General features: G+C 39.8%; 1 protein-coding gene across 8 annotated transcripts in view; it reads right to left on the reverse strand.

The window, feature by feature from the left end:
• ENOX1 (ecto-NOX disulfide-thiol exchanger 1) overlaps nucleotides 1-21,061 on the reverse strand; it is a 505,667-nt gene that overhangs the window by 92,869 nt on the left and 391,737 nt on the right. For all 8 annotated transcript variants that reach the window (XM_021669313.2, XM_021669309.2, XM_021669314.2 and 5 more), the window contains one exon: nucleotides 19,206-19,390. In XM_021669313.2, coding sequence (XP_021524988.2) covers nucleotides 19,206-19,390 — 185 coding nt within the window. The remainder of the gene's footprint in view (nucleotides 1-19,205; nucleotides 19,391-21,061) is intronic.

Genomic DNA, 21,061 nt, shown 5'->3' on the forward strand with positions numbered 1-21,061 from the left:
TGTAATCCACCAGAGTTACTAATCATCTTATACTATATGAACATTATTCTGAAAAGATATATAGCCAAGGACTGGCAAAAAGGCAAAAATTAGGCACGTCAGCATTTCAAAGGCTAGCATGATTAGCTCCATTATCGACTTGCTGTGCAAGTTTGAACAAGCTACTTTACTGCTCTGGCCTCCTCTTTTCCCCAAGCCTTCTATCCTTACAACTGTCTCATGAGGAATTATTAATCATTTGCAAAGCAGAATATCAATGAATGTCTCGACGACAGAACACAGTAAAGGCAGATGTAAAAGTGGTTTGAAAGGCTCTAAAATCTATTTTCTCTTCTACAGACGATTTTCTTGACAGTGTAATTTGCAGGGTCATCTCAGGTTTCCGTTTTAACTTTCTTCACATGTTTAATAAAGATAATACATACCAGTGGGATATTGTAAGACTAAAGAACATGTGTTAAGTATGTGAGGCTCCTTGAATGGCAAAAGGTGCCCACTGAGTTAAATGAAAGTGCTGTTATTATTCTCTTTGCAAAAATGGAGACACTAAGACCTACAAGGTGAAGTGACTTTTAAGTCATATGAGTGGGCAGTACTGGGATTAATATTCAGAAAGAAAGGTCGGTTGTTCAGCCCCAGCCTAGCCATGCTGGGTGCCCTCCTTCAGCCCATGTTTAAAACACAGGCCAGCCAACTTGAATTAACACCATTCACGCAATTCACAAGAGAAAGTGTCAAATGCCTTGCTGAAGTGGGAACATGTATCAGTGATATTCTCTCCCTTGCCTTTGCTGGCAATTTTGCTGCAAATGATAATCCAATTTGCTTGGATTTATTTATTCTTATCACTTTTTTTTTTTGCAATTATATGAGGTAGTCATCACCCCAACCTCTGGGCATGTGTACAGTTGTTAATGTGGAAATTTAAAATATTAACATGCTTTCCAGCCAGGTTGGCCCATTTACTTCAATCAAATAAGGACTTGATTGAACAGCTGGGTCTTGCACTATGCCCTGAAGGGCAAGAGAAATTTGTTCTTTCTTTACAGATTTTATAACCTAGTCATGATCAGAGATTATGGCTAGAAAACCCTCTATGTGTGACTTGTAACCTCTTTGGAGGTGCCTTTCACAAAGTGATCTGGGCCTCATTCAGTTTAGCCACTGGAGAACTGAACCATAACTTGTTTCAGCATCATTAACAGATATTACCATCATCACTAGTCTCTTTGGTTACAGTTTTAGGAAAGCAGCTTTTGCCTTAATGATAATGGAAGAAGGATATATGTTGGAGTCCAGAGAGCTTTTAGTTGAATCTTAATGGTGAGAGTTACAGTGATGTAGCATGTTTTGTAGATAAATGAAGAGACAAAATATAGCTGAAGGTCTGATCTCTACATCAGCCATAGATGTCTGACTAAGGATGGAAAACTTTATTATGGATCTAGAAGGTCTGTATCACCTATATTACTTAACTCCTGATAACTGTAGAACTTTAGTAAAGTTAATCCAGTAATTACAACAGTCCCAATTTTTCTTTGTTAACACAAGTAAACATTTTTATGACTAGGAGAATTAGACATTTAGGGGCAGGGTAAAGAGAGAAGAATAGCCCTGAACTTAGCACATTTACTCTTTAGGCGACTCTGGAACAGGATATATAAATAAATGGGCACATTCATCAGTCACTAAGGAAAGCGAGAGGGAGAGGAAGTTTGCTCCTTCTCCAAAGTTTCCAAGTTACTTAAATACATTTAGGCTGATCTGGAACCCAACATGTTAGGAGTGTCAGATTAACTAGAACCTTTGGAGGTCTTCAAGTTTTATGTATTCCCTACTCCAGGGTCAAGCCCTGGATAGAGAGGTGAGGGCTGCATTAGACAGGAACAGTTTCCCCATAGGCTCTCAGCCACCTGTAGCAGCTACTGAACCTCTGAACTATCTCAGGTTTGCCCTGTCTTTGAACTTCAGACTCCTTGTAAGGAAAAATAATATTAATAATAGCAGCAGCACAAAACCTCAACAAATACTGCCATTGTGAAATGTGCCACATATTCTTAGTATCTGCTGCTGAGATCTATCTGGCAAAATACAATACAGCACCACCATCTTGCATAGATTCCAAAGTGCAGAAAATTATCATCTTAAACCAATCTTCTCTGTTCCAGAGACAATAAATATAGAAAGCATTAAAGAAGTAACCTGAGTTACTCAGACCCTTTGCAATAAATGCTGTCAGCATGGCATGAATTTGGTAACAGCAAAAAAGCCTTTCAAGATATGAAAATGAAGAGAAATTAGAGACTTAGCTTTACACTTATTATCAATATCCACATGCCTGTGATGAAGTGCTCCTCTAGCCTTAGCAATCCCCCTACTTTCAGTTGGCAATTGCGCACATTTTAACATTGCATGTGATGTATACTTGTGAAAATTTCAATCACGAGTTTTGCTTAAGTCAGCTGAAAGTCCAGCTGCTAACAGTGATGGCACAGAAAAGATGATCATTTGTGACATATGGGTACTTAAGTTTGCACTGTAGAAACAGGGGAGGGGTAACACGAAGGTTAGTGTTGATGGCTTTTCAAATGGGAAGAATAGAGAGACCACATTTTTAGGGTCTGCTAGTAGACTTTGTGTAGCAATCTTTTTCTGCTTCTAGGGACAATTTGAAAATGTAAATCATGATACAAAGCAAGTGACATAAATCATTGCATTCTAGTCCAAGTGATTATATTAGGATTAAGAGAGATTATATTGGGATTAGTCTGGGAGAGTTTAAAAAATCACAATTTGTCACTGAGGTTGCTGGGGATAATTTTTATCAGGATAAGAAAGTTCCCTTCTATTCCAAGTTGTTAAAATCTTCATTTTTCTTTGGTTGTTTTAGTTTTAAATCATGAATTCATATTTGGTGGCCATGAGAATGATTGTATTATTCTGGTTTAACCTGTTAATGAGATACATTTCATTGATAGATTTTTCAAATGTTGAACTAACCTTGCATTCCTAGAATAAATCCAATTTGGTGCTTTATAAACTATCAGGTTAACTTTGCTTTTCTAAAGGAATTATAAACCCATGTTCATAACTGAGACTTGCCTATAATTTTTCCCTTTTTAACTTTTAACTGTCCTTGTTTTGTTTCAGTATTATATATACTAGCCTTCTGAATTAGTTGGAAGGTTTGTCCTCCTTTTGTGTTCTCTGAATGAGTTAAAGATTGGTATTCTTTTTTTTTCTTTTCTCCTCTTTCTTCCTTTTTGAGTCAGGCTCTTGCTCTGTTGCCCAGGCTGGAGTGCAGTGGTTTGACTGCAGCCTTGACCGCCTAGGCCCAACAATCCTCCTCAGTAGCTGGGACTACAGGCATGTGCCACCATGCCTAGCTATTTTTTTAATTTTTTGTAGAGACAGAGTTCTTCCATTTTACCCAGGCTGGTCTCAAACTCCTGGGCTCAAGTGATCCATTTGCCTTAGCCTCCCAAAGCGCTGGGATTACAGACATGAGCCACCACACCCACTCTTGGTATTATTTTTTCTTGAATGTTTGGTAGAACTTGCCTATAAAGCAGTTTGGGGTCTGTTGCTTTGATATAAGATTTTAAGGTATTGGCCAGGTGCAGTGGCTCACGCCTGTAATCCCAGCACCTTGGGAGGCTGAGACAGGTGGATCACAATTTCAGAAGTTTGAGATCAGCCTGGGCAATATGGTGAAACTCCGTCTCTTCTAAAAATAAATACAAAAATTAGCTGGATGTGGTGGCATGTGCCTGTAGTCCCAACTGTTTAGGAGGCTGAGGCAGGAGAATCACTTGAATCCGGGAGGCAGAGGTTGGAGTGAGCTGAGATCACGCTACTGCACTCCCGCCTGGGCGACACAGCAAGACTCTGTCTTAAAATAAAATAAAATTAAATTAATGTTAAGCTATTAATTCAAGCTTTCAGTTTCTTCCCAATTCATTTTCAATTAGTTATTTTTTCTTACTGAAATTGGTCTATATCACCAAAGTTAAAAAATTTGTCATAAAGCTATTCCTAATATTCTTATATTTCTTTAGTTTCTGTTGCAGCTGTGGTTATACCTCATTTTTAATACTGTTTTTAGATTGTTCTCTTTTTTTATATGCATATTGCTAAAGATTTTCCATTTTATTAGTCTTTTCAAACATTTGGCTTTGTTGATCTTCTCTATTGTATGGCTGTTTGCTACTTTAGTTATTTTCATTCTTTGTATTATCCCCACTACTTTGTTTATTATTATTATTATTATTTTTGTTTCTTTGAGACAGGATCTCATTCTGTTACCCAGGCTGGAGAATACAGTGGTGCAATCATGGCTCACTGCAGCTTTGACCTCCCAGGCTCAAGGGAATTCTCCCACCTCAGCTTCCCAATTATCTGGGACCACAGGCATGTGCCACCATGCGTAGCTAATTAAAATTTTTTTTTTTTTTTTTTGGTAGAGCTGGGGTCTTGCTATGTTGATCAGACTGGTCTCAAACTCCTGCGCTCGAGCGGATCCTCCTGCCTTGGCCTCCCAAAGTGTTCAGATTATAAGGGTTAGCAACTGTACCTGGCCTATTGTTTTCATTTCTTGTTAATAGAAATGGATGCTTACCTCACTGTTACTAGTTTTCTTCTTTCCTAAAACAAAGTTTTAAATTTTTCCTCTAAGTTCTGCTTTAGCTGCATCCCACAAGTTTTGGTATGTTATAATTATCAATTACTTCTAAGTGTTTTTAAGTTAATTCTGATTTCTTTTTGAGGCTATAAAAATGATATATGTTTTAAACCTTTCAGATATATGGAATTTCTTTTAGTTGTCATTTTTGGCCCTGATTTCTAACAATTAAGTGTGGTCAGAAAATACAATACCACTCTTTTGACATCACTGAGATTTGCTTTAAGGCCTAATATGGGATTAATTTTGTAAATGTTCCCAGTATATTTGAAAGGTATGATTTTCTTTATATGTCCTACATATTGAGTTTATAGTAGCTTATAGTTATAATGTTATGGACTTTACAGTCAGGCCCTTGCAAAAACCTCTGAAATAAATTCTAAGTGGCACTGAAGATAAGAAATACAAACCACTAGGAAAGAAATATAAACACCAGGGAGAAGAGGGCAAGGTGCACAGAAAATTAGAGAACAAAATCATGGCATACCACCCTATGTTTAAATGACTGAAAAATGTGTAACACAGTGGCTCCAAATGATTTAGTACAAAATATAAATCATGGGTGGAAATATACATATCTTAACACCATGAATGAGAGTTTTAAAGCTGGCCAACGAAACCCACTTTGACTGAATCCCTGAGTGATACCTACTTTAAAATAAATTAAGATGGTGATGGTGGTGGAGGGCATAAAAAGTAGAATGCAGTTGTCTGGTGGGTCAGCAGGATGAATTAAGAGAACAAAAAGAAGAAGAAAATAAAAAAGATTATTTTTTCATCTCTTTGAAAAGTCACTGTGTTGGTCTTTCATTTATAAGCACTACGTATTACACTCTTCTTGGAAACTTACAGCCAAAGTTCAAATATACTTTGCCCTTTATTGTCTTTCCCAGTAAATATGGCTGTTGTGGTTATTTGTTAAAGGGGTGTGTGTGTGTGAGTGTGTGTGAAAGAGAGAGAGAGGGGAGACAGCAGGAATAGAGAGAGAGAGAGACACAGAGAAGAAACAGAAACCACAAAAACTGGAAACTGGAGAGGTAATGAGAAGCAATTATAAAAGAGGAGATAGAAATATGTAGAGAAGGAGAGTCAGAGACAGACACAGACAGAAGAAACAGAAAGCACAAAAACCAGATAGGTAATTACCAAATGGAAGAGACTGCATACAGATAAGAACGTCACAATGCAGGGTGTTCACTCATCAATTGAGCGAAATCGGTTGTCTGTAAAGTGAGGACCAGATTGGGCACTAACTTGTTTAAGTTTCCCTCGATGACTATTCAGCGTGCTTTGTTAAACAGAGGAGAAAACATAGTCTTTAACTAACCGTCTAACATCTTGGAACTGAATTCCCAATTCCACACTTTGGTTACAATTCCAGACACTTTAACTAAGTCTGGCTATTCTATTGCCCAGTATTTAAAAATGATTAATACTCTATGTTTATATGTATATGGAGAAAAAGACTCCAAGGCCATATGTAAATGTTAGCAATAGTTATATCTAGGTAGTGACACTATGAATGATTTTTGTTTCCTTTTATACATTTCTTTTATGTTTCCAAGTTTTGTGCATTGAGCATATATTCTTTTGTAAAATGAAAAAATAAAACAGAAATTTAAATGACAAACTTGGACCCAGGAAAACTGCTACTCCCACCTATGTTTTTCTTCCTCTGTGTTTTCTCTTAGTCATATAAGGAGGATTTTTTTGCTGAGGTGGGCAGATCACCTGAGGTCAGGAGTTTGAGACCAGTCTGGCCAACATGGTGAAACCCTATCTCTACTAAAAATACAAAAATTAGCTGGGCCTGGTGGCAGAAGCCTGTAATCCCAGCTACTCAGGAGGCTGAGGTAGGAGAATCACTTAAACCTAGCAAGCAGAGGTTGCAGTGAGCCGAGATGGCGCCATTGCACTCCAGGCTGAGTGACAGGAGTAAGACTCCATCTCAAAAAAAAAAAAAAAAAAGAGTTTTTTTTTCCCTCTGACTAATTCTTCTTTCTTCTTTGTTCCAATGCTGTATTCCTTTGCCCCCACCAAATTTCTCCCCAGTTTCTTCACTGCTTTCATTTCTGACAAGAAGTAGTTGGCTGGTCTTCCTAATCCTCATGTTGCCTCTCCTAGCCAGCTGCATAGAGAAAGCCTTGGAGCATGAAGACCCCCAACTGTGGCCAGAGTTGAGATGGGTGATTACATCAGTTTGGCTAGGAGCAGGACACCTGCTATAGACAGAAAGCTGCTGGCAGGGTTCAGGGCTTCAGTGTGAATGAGTCTTTGCATTGGCAGACTAAAAAGAAATGAAGTCAAGGCCAGATCACAAGCATTCATTTTAGCGTCGGTGACTGGAGGGAGAAAGACAACAATGGTCACCGTGGAAGGCCAGTATGTGTCTGCAGCGAAAGTCCACTTTGATGTATTACATTTAAGAAAAGTCCATTTTACTGTAAATCTGGTACTCATAGTGTGATATAGACTATAAATCAGGAGGCAATTTCCAAAAGAGGCAGAGAAAGGGAAGGTCATTCAAAGGTCATCCAGAGATTGCCAGGGACACAGCATTGGGAAAAGCAGAGTTCCTTTATCCTGGGAATGGAAGTCTACTGGAGAGTCAGGATTTCCCATTGCAGACATCAGGGAAAGCAGCAAAAGGCAGAAGCCAAATGATTTTAATAGTCTGCAGGGCAATGCCATTATTTCTGCCCCTGGCTCCTACATTGATTCGTCTGCTAGCCTCATTATTTTGAGAAGGAATGATTACTAATGAGGATGCATTTGATGATCAAATTAATTAATGGCAGAGTAGGAGAACTAATGATGAGACGAAGCCTCTCATAGTTAAATTTTATTAGGGCTTCTCTTCCCTTTCCCAGAAGTGAAGAGATTTATTTTCACAATTCAAATTTAATAAATAAAAGCTGTATGTATGTTACTTTCCTTTTGCAGGCTCTTACTCTGCTAATGCAAAGACCAAATTAGGGGCTATGACACAGAGTTAGAAAACAGGCAATGGGTTTTTGCCAGTATTATTTTTAGCAATCTCCAGGCATAGGAAGAATGGAGCTTCCTAGTCTTCTGCTGTTGTGATTACTGCAGTTCTGAAGCACTGCTTTCAGGGTACACTCTGGAAAGCTATGGGGTGGGGTAATAGAGGGAACCCAGGGGTTTGGGTCAGACAGGCCTAGTTTGCAGTTCTCACTCTGTGTGGTGTAGCTGTGCCCTGAACCAGTCACCTGACACCTCTAGGTCTCAGTTTTCTACTTGGCAAACTGGGATAGGTACATACCCCTGAGCTGTTGTGAGGACTACATAAAAAAATGTGAAGGTGCTCTTGTGAGTCAACTGGAGAGACTGGGCCTTCCTATGGTAAGGGGCATAGCACAGGCCACCCTGTGACAGGAAATTATGGCCTGGACTTGTCCAGACTAACTCTGTGATCCTGAGTCTTCTTTTAAGCCTCAACATCTTTTCCTATTTTCGCCTGGAATATGGCAACGACAGTTCACATTTGTGAATAGCTTTTCAAAATGTCCTCACATACATGATCATATGTGACGTATGCTTTTATCATAGCAAGGTCTTACTGAGGTTGGCAGGACTTACTCTCCAGGAGAACTGGAGGCCCAGATACCCTGACTTTCCCAAAGAAGTAAAGAAAACAGTGAAGCTGGAGTCACATTTTCCTTCTCCTGGTTCAGTGTTTTCATTTCATCATTCATGCCCTTGGGTGGCATGAGTACAGCTTATCTTCTTCCTCATCTTATGACCTCTGGTCAGTGAAGACAGCAAGATACTCAGTGGCCCATCCTCACTCAAAACTTCTAAAAAAAAAATATAAGGAGGTTTCCTCTCCATTATCTTCATTTTCAGTCTTTGTATCTTGTCCAGAATCAAAAGGGAAAGTGCTTTGAAAACTCCCAAACCTCTAACAGATGTCAGGTGTGATCATTTCAGACAGGTAGGGCTTTGTAATGGAAAGCCCTGGGCCAAGAACTGGAGAACTGGTTTCTATTTCTGGTTCCAAATGGAGCCTACAATTCCTTCAAGAGTCTCACACTGAAGTGGGATACTTACCTTTTTTGGATGTACCAGGAGTGTAATATGCAAACGTCAGAAAATGCACACACTGCCAGCAGGAACCCTACAAATGACTTTGAACAGCCCAATGAAAGGTGCCAAGGAATTATAAGTGAGGATTATCATCTTGTGGCCTGTTATTGTAATGCACCATCCCAAGATTCTTGGCCAAGGAATGGATAAAAAATGAAACCCTGGGGTAGTCAAAAGAAAGAAAGACCATAGTGGACCCCAAATTTGGCAGCTCTTGTGAACCTTGATGTTTAAGTCACTGAACCTTTTTAAAGCCATGTCATCTGAGAGATGTACATGTTTTATGATTTCTCTGATTCTAGTAAAATGTCAGTGGCTCTTAACATGAATGTGAAAAATGTCTTCTGCATTTCCCATATCCATATTCTATTCCATCCTATTCAGAAAGAAAGAAACTTCATCTGGATTGTTGAAGAATCAGATAAACATGGGATATATCTTTGCAGCCATAGCTTGTAAAGACTCCAGGCTTTTATATGTGTATGAGTGTCTATTTATGCAAACACATATTTAGTTTTTGGACTTTTTAAAGCTGAATATTTGACTACTTGTACATGAGAGTATAAAAGAAAGCCCCTTTCTCTACACTGTAATGAGATTTTCTTGCCCTGTCCAGTGATACTGAATTATTTTCTGCACTAATGTAAAATCTGTCATATATTAAAGATATTATGATATCATTGTTCTTGAATGAGCCAATAACCAGATCATTGTGTATGGGCTATTCCTTCCTTCTAATTGAACATTTTTGAGGCTCATGAACTCTATTTAGAAGATAGATCCTCCTGATATATTGCAACTTAATTTCCAGACTTTCAATCTTTAGGTTTTTTTTTTTTTTTACATTCTACTTCTAAGTATTTAAATCTTTCGTAAAAGCTCTTAAAATTAGTAAAGTTTCAGGATACAATAACTGTGTACAAAAATCAGTGGCACTTCTATTCACCAACAACGTCCAGGCTGAGTGAAATCAAGAATACAACCCCACTTACAACAGCCACAAAGATGAAATACCTAGGAAGACAGCTAACCAAGGAGGTGAAATACCTCTACAAGGAGAACTCTAAAACACTGCTAAAAGAAATCAGAGACAACACAAATAAATGGAAAAACATTCCATGCTCATGGGTTGGAAGAATCAATATCTTAAAAATGTTCATATTGCTAAAGATTCACCACTATTCCTATCAAATTACTGTCGTTCTTCACAGAATTAAGAAAAACTATTATAAAATTCATATGGAACCAAAAAGGAGCCCGAACAGCCAAAGCAACTCTAAGCCAAAAGAACAAAGCCAGAGGCATCACACTACCTGACTTCAAACTGTATATTATAAAGCCACAGTAACCAAAACAGCATGGTACTGGTATAAAAACAGATGCCTAGACCAATGGCATAGAACAGATAACTAAGAAACAATCATACACACTTATAAACATCTAATATTTGACAACTGACAAAAACAAGCAATGGGTTGTTTTCTATTCAATAAATGGTTCTAGGATAACTTACTAGTCACAGACAGCAGATTGAAGCTGGACCCCTACCTTTCACTGTCTACAAAAATTTACTCAAAACGGGCCAAAGATTTAAACTCAAGACCTCAAACTATAAAAATTCTAGAAGCCAACCTGGAAATTCTCTTCTCGACTTTGGCGTTGGCAAAGATGTTTTGGCTAAGTCCCCAAAAGCAATTGTAACAAAACCAAAAATAGACGAGTGGGACCTAATTAAAGAGCTTCTGTGAAGAAAAAGAAACTATCAACAGAGTAAACAGTCAGCCTACACAGAGTTGGAGAAGTTATTCGCAAACTATGCAGCTGACAAAGGCCTAATATCCAGAATCTCTAGGGAACTTAAATAAACAAGCAAAAACCAAATAACCCCATTAAAAAATGGACAAGGTACATGAACAGATAACTCAAAAGAAGACATGAAAGTGGCCAACAAACATGAAAATTGCTCAGCGTCACTAATCATCAGAGAAATACAAAGCAAACCACAGTGAGATACCATCCTCACACCAGTCAGAATGGTGATCATTAAAAAAGTCAAAACCAACAGATGCTGGTGAGGATGTGGAGAAAAGGGAATGCTTACACACTGTTGGTAGGAATATAAATTAGTTCAGCCACTGTAGAAAGCAGTCTAAGATTTCTCAAAGAACTTAAAACAGAGCTACTATTCAACCCAGCAATGCCAATACTGGGTATATACCTAAAGGAAAAGAAATCATTCTACCAAAAAAGACACATGCACTCACATGTTCACTGCTATCACTGCTGTGCTGTTCACAATAGGAAAGACACAGAATCAACCCAGGTGCCCATAAATGATAAATTTGATAAGGAGGATGGAGCATATATATATATATGTATATGTATATATATATATGTGTGTGTATATATATATGTGTATACACACACACACACACACACACACCCCATGGAATACAAATACAACTATAAAAAAGAATGAAATCATGTCCTTCACAGTAACAGGGATGCAGTTGGAAGCCATAACCCTAAGCGAATTAACATAGTAACAGAAAACAAAGTACTGCATCTTCTCACTTATAAGTGGGAGCTAAACACTGAGTACATGTGGACATAAATATGAGAACAACAGACACTGTGGACTACTCTGGAGGAGAGAGGGAGGGAGGTGTGGGTTGAAAAACTACCTGTTGGGTACTATGCTCACTACCTCGGTGATGGGATCTGTACCCTAAACCTCAGCATCATGCAATATTCCCATACAACAAATCTACACATGTACCCCCTGTATCTAAAATGGAAGTTGAGGTCAGGTGCAGTGGCTCACACCTGTAATCTCAGCACTTTGGGAGGTTGAGGTGGGGGGATCACTTGAGGTCAGGCGTTTGAGGCAAGCCTGGCCAACATGGAGAGACTTCATCTCTACTAAAAATACAAAAACTAGCGGGGCGCAGTGACACACGCCTGTACTCCCAGCTGCTTGGGAGGCTGAGGCAGGACAATCGCTTGAACCCAGGAGGCAGAGGTTGCAGTGAGCCAAGACTGCACCAGTGAACTCCAGCCTGGGCAACAGAGCAAGACTCCATCTTAAAAAAATAAAATAAAATAAAAAATAAAAATAATAATAAATAAAAGTTAAAAAAATTGTTTAAAAGTTCTTAAAATATAATTTATCATTATAAATGTTGAACTTAAAGGGATTTCTTCTTTTTCTATGCTTGTGCATTTTCCTTTGAAAGCAGTTTTCACTGCAGAGGAAGAGCTGTTTGTTCTTCTACTGCATCTCCCACTACTTCTGCACATCCTTCTCATCCCTGCGTCTGGAACAGACTCTACTGTTTTGCATCCTGCACATGCATGGGACCTTAGGTGTGTCCTGCTCTGAACTATTAGTCCTGCCACCTTCTCTTCTAGGACAAGGAAACAGAAATAGTGTGGAGAGCAAGTTCACTGTTTCTCTATCTTTGTTCCGTATTTCAGCCTCTTCATATCACCTTTTCCTATTTATCTTCCTTTCTCGCTTTCAGAAACCATTTTACTTTGTGCATCAGCCTCTTCTTGCTGAGACAGCTGCCTTCACTCCAGAGTATGCCACCTGAAGTTCCTTTGTCCTTCCTCCTAGACATTCATGAACCTGCCTGCTGTTCCTCCTTTCCCTATATGTTTCTGGGCAGCCAGAACAATTTGCAATACTCCTCTTACTTCCCACCTGCCCCTGCCACATGGCAACCAAGAACTCATTCAAAGACTGGGTTAGAGTTAAAGGTAAAGGCCCCTGAACAGGTTCCTGTTCAAGATGTCAGAGGCAATATATGTATATGTATTTTCTTCTTCCAAAAACTCAATTAAAATGTCTGTCAATGAATAAACTTACAAAAGCAAGGAGAAAGGAAAGTGAGTTCCAGGAGTTCCTAGTGTATGACATGTTCTGGCATTTAAGGGATCCCCAAATCTCCTTAAAATGAAGGCTGCCTGTCAAAGCGTTCTCGGCTGGCCACTGCCCAGAAGAAAGACTTGGCCATGCAGGAGGTCCAGACACAGCAATGAGCAAAGCCACAGAGCCTCACAGAAAAGCAAACCATGCCCTCCACACCTAAATATACACAGGCTGCCAACCATCACCTTGCTTGTGAAGAAACCTGTACATAAAAGAGAGACGGAAACACAATAGCTAAACAACTAATCCTGGAGTAAAGAGAAATGATTCAGGAACTAAAAAGATCTTAAAAATCCTACTTCGTATTCTTTAAAAGATTTGAGAAGATACTGCAACCACAAAATATGAATAGTGTTGCATGAAAATATAATAATTAGAGAACAAAATAACCTCTTGAAAATAAAATAATATGATTACCAAGCAGAAACTTCAATGGGAAGGATGAAAGATAAAGTCAAAATGGAAAAGACTGGGAAAAAAGATGATGGGCACAAGGCATTCACCTATTAGGTCCATTATCTGACTGGTGGGTATTTCAGAAAGAAATTAAAAACAGAAAACAAAAGTAAAAAATGCTCATAAAAAAGGAGAGCCCCCTGTCACAAACTCCTGTGACACTCCTCTGTGCTCTTGCCTGCAGCTCTGCATTTGCTGCGTTCTCTGGAGCACTAGCTTCTAAAGTTGGCTGGGGGCATCTGGTCTGCTGTACTTTTGAGGATTTCCACAATTTTCAAGGGACAAGGTTTTAATAAATTTAAAAAATCCTATAAAATATTCTTGAATATGCTCATTTTATCTCTTTCCCTAAAGTTTTTTAATCATTAAAAGCACCAATAACCCTACCATAGCCTCCTTCACCACCATAGCCACCACCACCACCATAGCCCCCACTGCCACTATGGCCCCCTTCACCGCCATAGTCACCATCCTCACCATAGCTACCTTCACCACCACAGTCAACATGACCATCATCATCACCATTCCACCCCAGTCAGCGTCTTCATTCCAGCCACCTTTAACACCTCAGCCACCATCCTCACCATGGCCATCATCACAACTACAGCCACCAGCGCCAACATGGCCACTTTCACCACCATGGTCACCATCCTCACCACAGCTGCCTTCATCACCACAACCTACATTAGCATCACAGTCACCACCACAGTCACCTTCACCACAGCCACCGACACAAGTACAGCCACCATCTTCACCATAGCTGCCTTCATTACCACACCTACCACAGCCATTTGCACTACAATAGCCACCATTCTCACCACAGCCAGCAACACAACTGAGGTTATCATCCCCCTCACAGGTGCCTTCATCACCACAGCTGACATTAACATCAGTCACCATCCTCTCTTCAGTCACCTTCACTACCACGGCCACCACAGCTACGTTTACCACCACAGTAACAACACAACTGCAGCCAGCACCCACACCACGGCCATCTTCACCACCATCGTTACCCTCTCCACCACAGCTGCCTTCATCAACACATCCATCAACACAACCACAGCCACCAACCTCACCACAGTCACCAAAACAACCACAGCCACCATCCTCACCACAGTCACCTTCACCTCCAGAGCCAGTATCACAACTACAGTCACCTTTATCAACATGACAACCATCACCTCCACAGTCCACTCATGTCCAGAGCCACCATCATCACCACCCCTAACATTATTATGATCTTGATTTTAACAAGTAACATCAGACTTAATTACATGTGAGTTTTGGGGAGAGATGGAGTGTAAGCTTTTCTCTTTCTTTTAAAAAAAAAGTACTTTCTAAGCAACTAAATAGTTTAAACAAGATTGCAGAAGACATGCTGAACTTACTCAAGGGGTCATATGTAATTGCTATGTTTAATTTCAAAAATACTTCCATTTATTCCTTAATAGATATTCCAAAGTCTGACTCTTACTCAACCTCTGGCAAAACTAACTGGGGTTACTTTGTATTTCAGGGAAGTAGTAATGTTATATTTCTTCATCTTCCATAAAATTAGTCTAAATCGGTGAGATTTTTACAATATACACACAGAAAATCACACGTACGTTCTACTTTGAGTATAAAGAAAAAAAATACTTGTCACTTAACTTCTAAAATACTTTTGATCATAAGAATCCTACTTTTCCCATTTTTTTTTCCCTGATCTTCCCTTGTTGAAAGTTGTCAAGACAGCAGACCAGGCCTGCACCTTACTAATGCCAAGCTAAGAGTGTGAGAGAGCCACTGCTGCACGTGGGCCAATGGCTTGCTGGCCTAAGACAGCTGGTCCTCAGACTAGATTTAACGCTATTCAAAAGCATCAACTTAAAGTATTTAGGAAGGAGCCTTCTGCCATAATCATCATTAGTCATACACACTTTTATGATCAGCAGTTTTTAATGATATCCTGTTATCCAAATATTTATTAGTCTTGTCAATATGATTACACAAGTCTTCAAAAACAATTCTGATTTTTAAGTGGATTATTCAAAAATATTATATATTGACCTATCCTCATGAATGAAAATAAAATACTGCAAATTTAGGTGTGAATAAAATCATAATGAGATATCACTACAAATTTACAATGGTGGTGAAAAAAGATGAAACAAACTGACCCTGTCAGTGCTGTCTATGAGGATGCAGAACTGGAGTTTGCATACAGTCCCGAGGGAACGCATGATGGTACAGACGCTTGGGAAAAGAGTTTGGCAGTTTCTCCAAAAGTTAAACACACTTGGCATATGACCCAGCAATTATAGTCCTAGGATTTGCTCAAGTAAAATGAAAAATTATGTCTAAACAAAAAGCTTGTAAGTGAATGTTTACAGCAGATTTATTCCTATGTGTCCCAAATTGGGAACTATCCATCCACTAACTATTGACTGGATAAACAAACCACAGCTCTTTCTTACGGTGGAATACTACTCAGCATCAGATGGAATGAACACCTGATATGTACAGCAACAACAGCAGTCTCAGACTCATTATGCTAAAGGAAAGAAGCCCAACTCAACAGGTTGCATACTGTTCGATACTGTTCTAGAATGTCATATAATGGCATACTATTCAATTATATGACATTTTAGAAAAAGAAAAACTATAAGGGTAGAAAACAGCAGTGGTTGCTGGGAGTGGGGTTGACTCAAAAGGGGCGTAAGGGAATGAGTGATGGAACTGATTCACATACTGATTGTGGTAGAGGTGGTGATGTGACTGTATGCATTTGTCAAACTTCATAGAATGTATGCCTAAAAAGAATATGTTTCATTGTATATAAATTTTACCTCAATAAACCAGTGTAGTAACATGAAGAAAAATAAGAGTTTAAAATATGTATGTTCTTTGCTTGTATACCTAAAGGTACAAATGAAAGTCAAAAGCCTCACTATCCCTGCGGCAGAGACAGGTTAACTTCACCATCAGCTTATGATCAGGTAAAGGCTACTGTGTTACCATGGATACAAGCTCCTATTCTCTTTTGCATGAAGCCTTTAATATTATTAAATTGTGATTCACATGGTCCAGGGATAAACTCAGAAACATCCAAAGTCACTCAAGGGTTTTTCCATTTTAGGAACCCTGCCCATAATGTTTTCTTCATGAACACATGACAAACCGTGATGTCAGTGAACATATCCTTAAGAGGTTAAAGAAAGAAAGATTAGAAACTTTTTGGCGAAAGGTTGAAGGCAATTCCAAAAGCTATCAGCTAGTCCTAAGGTCATTAAGGCTCTTTCTTTTTTTGTTGTTACAGAAATAACCAACTTAGACTGTGGAAATGGTGACGTATGGGAGGCTGAACCCTCCTCTCTCTGTCATCTTTCATGTGAAACCATGATTTTCTGATTTATGAAGTAGATAGTGGGGAGATTGAAGGAAGGTTTTAAAGCCAGGCTAATTCTTTGTGGTGATGAGCAAACTGTGGTAATTTCCCCACACATGGTAGGTCATGATAGAAATAAGACTCTTTAAAAAGCACCTGTATTTTAAAACTCTGTTAAAGATGTTCTGCCGCAGAGATAGCCATGCATCTGCCTAACAACCAGTAAACATGAAAACCACAGCAGCCACCAGGGACCAAGTGCTTTCTGCAGGCTAAGGAGGCACCGCACACACCTCTCGGGCCTTGGCTCTCCCACTCCCCACCTTGCTCTTCATGATCTTGCTCTTCATGATCAGAGCTCCCATGGCACCATGCTAGCCTTGCCTCCAGGCCTTTGTCTATTCATTCCTTCATTTGACACAGATATTCTGACTGTCTACTATGTGTCTGTTATGGATTGAATTATGGCCCCACTCCCTGGCCCTAAATCCAAATGTTGAAGTCCTAGCCCCTACTACCACAGAATGTGACCTTATCTGGAAATAAGTCCTTGTAGATGTAAGTAATTAAGATAAGGTCATACTGGAGCAGAGTGGGCCCCTAATCCTATATGAACTGTGTTCTTATAAAAAGAAATTTGGGGACACACACACACACACACACACACACACACACACACACACACACAGAGAATGACAAGGGATAAGGAAGGCAGAGAGCAGAGTGATGTGCCTACAAGTTAAGGAAGGCCAAAGATTACCAGCCAGCCTCCAGAAGCTGGAAGAGAGGCAGGAGTCAGAGTCTTCCTTACAGCCTCAGAAGGAACCAATCCTGCTCTTGGACCCTAGATCTTGGCCTTGTAACCTTCAGAACTATGAGACAATACATTTCTGTCTCAACTACATTTTTAGCTATATAAAGTACGTTTCCTACTGACAAGGAGATTCTGAAAATATATGAGAAGCTCCATTAACTGAATCCCTTGTTCAGGAGGATGGCTCAGGTGGTGATTTCAGACACGTGGCTCCTCAGTGCTTCTGCAACCGTGACTGAGCAGCTCACCCTTGCATTCTCTGACTTCTTTTAGATTTAGATTGAATCTGCAATAAGCTAAAAGACTGTACTTTTAAAGCAACTGGGATCATCGTTTCTGGAGGGAAAAAGGGAGAGTTGTATAAAGTGTGACATAGTGGCTTTTGGGCTAGGTCTGGTGTCATGGTCTTTGGGGAAATCGACAGCTTCTTATCTTGGCAAGGGTGCTGACAAACACCCAATGTTGGGGCATATGGACAACCCCAGAAGCCTCACACAGCAGCTGTTACATCGATTTCCAAGTACAGAGACCTGAGCAATGACTGTAATGACATTTTCCTGGCTGGCTCTGACCTCTGAATCTCACTGATTAGTCTAACACACACTGTGAACATCAACCAGTTAGGACTCCAAGCCAAGACTCAAAAATTGCTTCAAAATGGCAGGAGATGTTTAAGACATAATTTGTGTGAGTTGGTCATTAACTTGCTCACTTCCCGATCCATGATTCTGTTTTATACTCTCCCTCTCAATTATTTTTCCCTGTTAGGCTGATGTTTCCGTAGTAGTTAGCTCTAATCACTAAGATACTTCTGCAGGCAATTCATGCTCTGGATGTTACAGAGCAGTCAATACGAATGAGGGAATTAAAAAAAATTCGACTCACTATATATTCTAACTTTCCATCCATCATTATAGTTCTCTTCTTTAAATAAAAGCAATCTTTTTTTCAGAAAATAATATTGATTGGATTTGTATATTCAGAGGGGTAATTAAAAAATACCCAAGATGATAATTTACGCTCTGTTATTTTAAGGTGACTCAAAGGCCCAAACACCTTAAGAATATCAAGTACCAACTGACGTTTTCAGATACAAATCTGCCTGTGAATCTTTGATTCGATTTTCTCATTGCCAACAGTCAGATTTTCCTCTCCTGTCAACATTTTATTTCCCACAGTACATGCTCCTTTTCCCTACTCCAAAGCCCTCAACTTTCATTTCCTTTCAACACTTGCTATAAATACACATCTTTAAATTCAGTATGCCAGGATGAAGTCTGGCACTCTTCAACAAAAACACAGCTATTGCCCTGTTTCTAAATTTACCTAAAATTTGGATGCTTCATCTATTCCATCAACAAACATTTCTTAAACATGTAATGTCCTCGTAGCACCTGACTAGATCCTAAGTGTAATATAGGAAAAGTGAAAACAATATAATTTACATTTATACTAACCTTGAAGACAGACAAACTGCTTTTGTAAAATCAGTTATCATGCTTTGAACCTAAAAGTTCTAAGATTACAAAACGCTTATATCATGATCGGCAGGGATCTGCTAGATGTTTGCCATGGGGCTATATTTCACATACAGCTTTTCAATCTCCTTAATCCAAATCATTTTCCTTTATTTCCTACCTCCAGGGTGAATTCTTCGACATATTTTATTGGCTTGGCTTTTCTCCAGATTCTACCCTTTCACAAACAGTCATTAGCACTTTTCTTTCCTAGGAGCTTACCTTTTGGGTTGTCATTTCTTCTTCACCCTTTCCAGCACAGAGCTGCCCTTCCCTTTTCATTTAATACACATATCCCTTTATCTCAAAAAAGCATCTGGGTCGGGTACCTGCTGCATGCCTTGCATGGTTTGCTGCAGGAACTGCAGTTGCTGGTCCTTGGTGAGGTTTTCTTCTGTTCGGAAAAGCTGTTCTTTCTCTTGTTTCAGCAGCTCCACCTCATTCCTGTAGGCATCCAGCTGCCAGCGGAGACTGTCATTCTCCTCTTTCAGAGCATAGGCCTGAGCGGCCAGGGCTGAAGGACAAACAGAACAAGTTCAAGTGAGTTACCTTCTTGCTTAGCTTGAGGAGGCCTTCTGTGGGAAAGGGAGTCTGTCACCCACGTTCTTAATGTTTGTACCAGCTCAGAAATAAAACCAAAATGCCTTACCCCGGTGCTCTCTATTTTGTAGTCGGTATGCATCACTTCTCTTGGAATTTTTATCTATTCTGTTTGTCCTGTCCTATGTATGAATGCTTCTTATGGGTGTGGGATTAATTCCTCCCAGATTCTTGTCCCTTCACCTCTCCCTCAATGCTAGATGCCCTCACAGAAATTGGTATGTGGTGCTAGGTGGTGACAACATTCAGAATTCCAGGCAACAATCATATCTACTAAATATTGTCTTCCCCCTTTCTACAGGATTGCTTAGCTCCTTGGAGGGCTGCTTTCTTTCAAATAATCAGCAGTTCTACAGGTTGAGACATGCGGCAGCATCCCAGGGGAGGGAGGAATTTATATGCACACCATTCCTTCCTGCTCTACTGCTGGGACAAATTGCACAGATTGTTTTTCCCTAACTCCTATCAGAATGGGAACCTAGTTCCATCTGTTTCACCAACAAATTAAAACTCTTTTCCTCCACAAGGCTGAGTGGTTACTCCAATACCTCTCCCTGAAACCCCAAGTTCTCCATGTTTAGATTCAGACTTCATTCATATGTCCATCTTATTAAGAAACCAAGACAGTTAACTCAGGGTCTCATGCATCTCAAGGCTTCAGAAATAGCCGAAACTGAAAAAGAGAATGAATGGTACAAAACAAAGATTGAGGGTAGGGAATCCCTTTTTCTAGTTTCCACCTTATTGCTTAGGGGTCTCTCCGAGAATGATCATAGCCTGCTGAGCACTCACAAAGTATTGGACCAAGGGCTTGGTATGAACTCACTCACTTCCTCCCCCCATTAAGCCTGTGATGCCAGTGCTGGTCTTATCCCCATCCTTACAGATGAAAAAAATGTGGCACAGAGAAGTTATATAATTCGTTAAATCCCACAAAGTAAGTAGTTGAAAGCCTTCACACCCAGGCTGCAGGCTCCAGAGTCTCCGCTCTGAATTATCATCGGTCCATGTGAGTTTAGTTCTTACCAGGCTGTTCAAAACCAGTCTCACATTCCCCCACCTACTCTCCCACCAATCTCCCTTTAATCTTCCCCCTCACAGAAAAGCCTTTCCCCACTTTGCTAAGCAAGAGAAAAGCGAAAGAAAATGTGAAATTCTTGTTACCAGAAACTTCACACATGTAACTTCCAGTACGTCAGGGCATGGTGCAGGCCCACTGCACACCGGGGTGTCAGTGCACGCCCGTTTCCAGCCCCTGTTCCCGTGTTGGAGGACCAAATCAAGGTCAGCCTCCTGAGTGCTCTACCTGCACATTACAGTTCCATGGTGATAAAGCTTTACCGAGGTGCTCTGAGACCACAGTGAATTCTTTCCTCAAACATCAAATTATGTTAATAATAGTTTTACAGTTGAGTGTTTTGCACTATTCCATCTTGCAAAATGATAATCTCTGTGTAGTACACACTGAACTACTAATCAAACAGAACATGCAATTACCCAGAAAATCCCCTACCTCAAGCCAGTAGGGATCAATTACTTAACATGCATTTACTTCATATTTACCTGTGCTCAGGTCTGTGTGGGC

Source organism: Aotus nancymaae, unplaced genomic scaffold (genome assembly GCF_030222135.1).
Source record: "Aotus nancymaae isolate 86718 unplaced genomic scaffold, 86718_ANA_hifiasm-v0.15.2.pri h1tg000043l, whole genome shotgun sequence".
NCBI lineage: Eukaryota > Metazoa > Chordata > Mammalia > Primates > Aotidae > Aotus > Aotus nancymaae.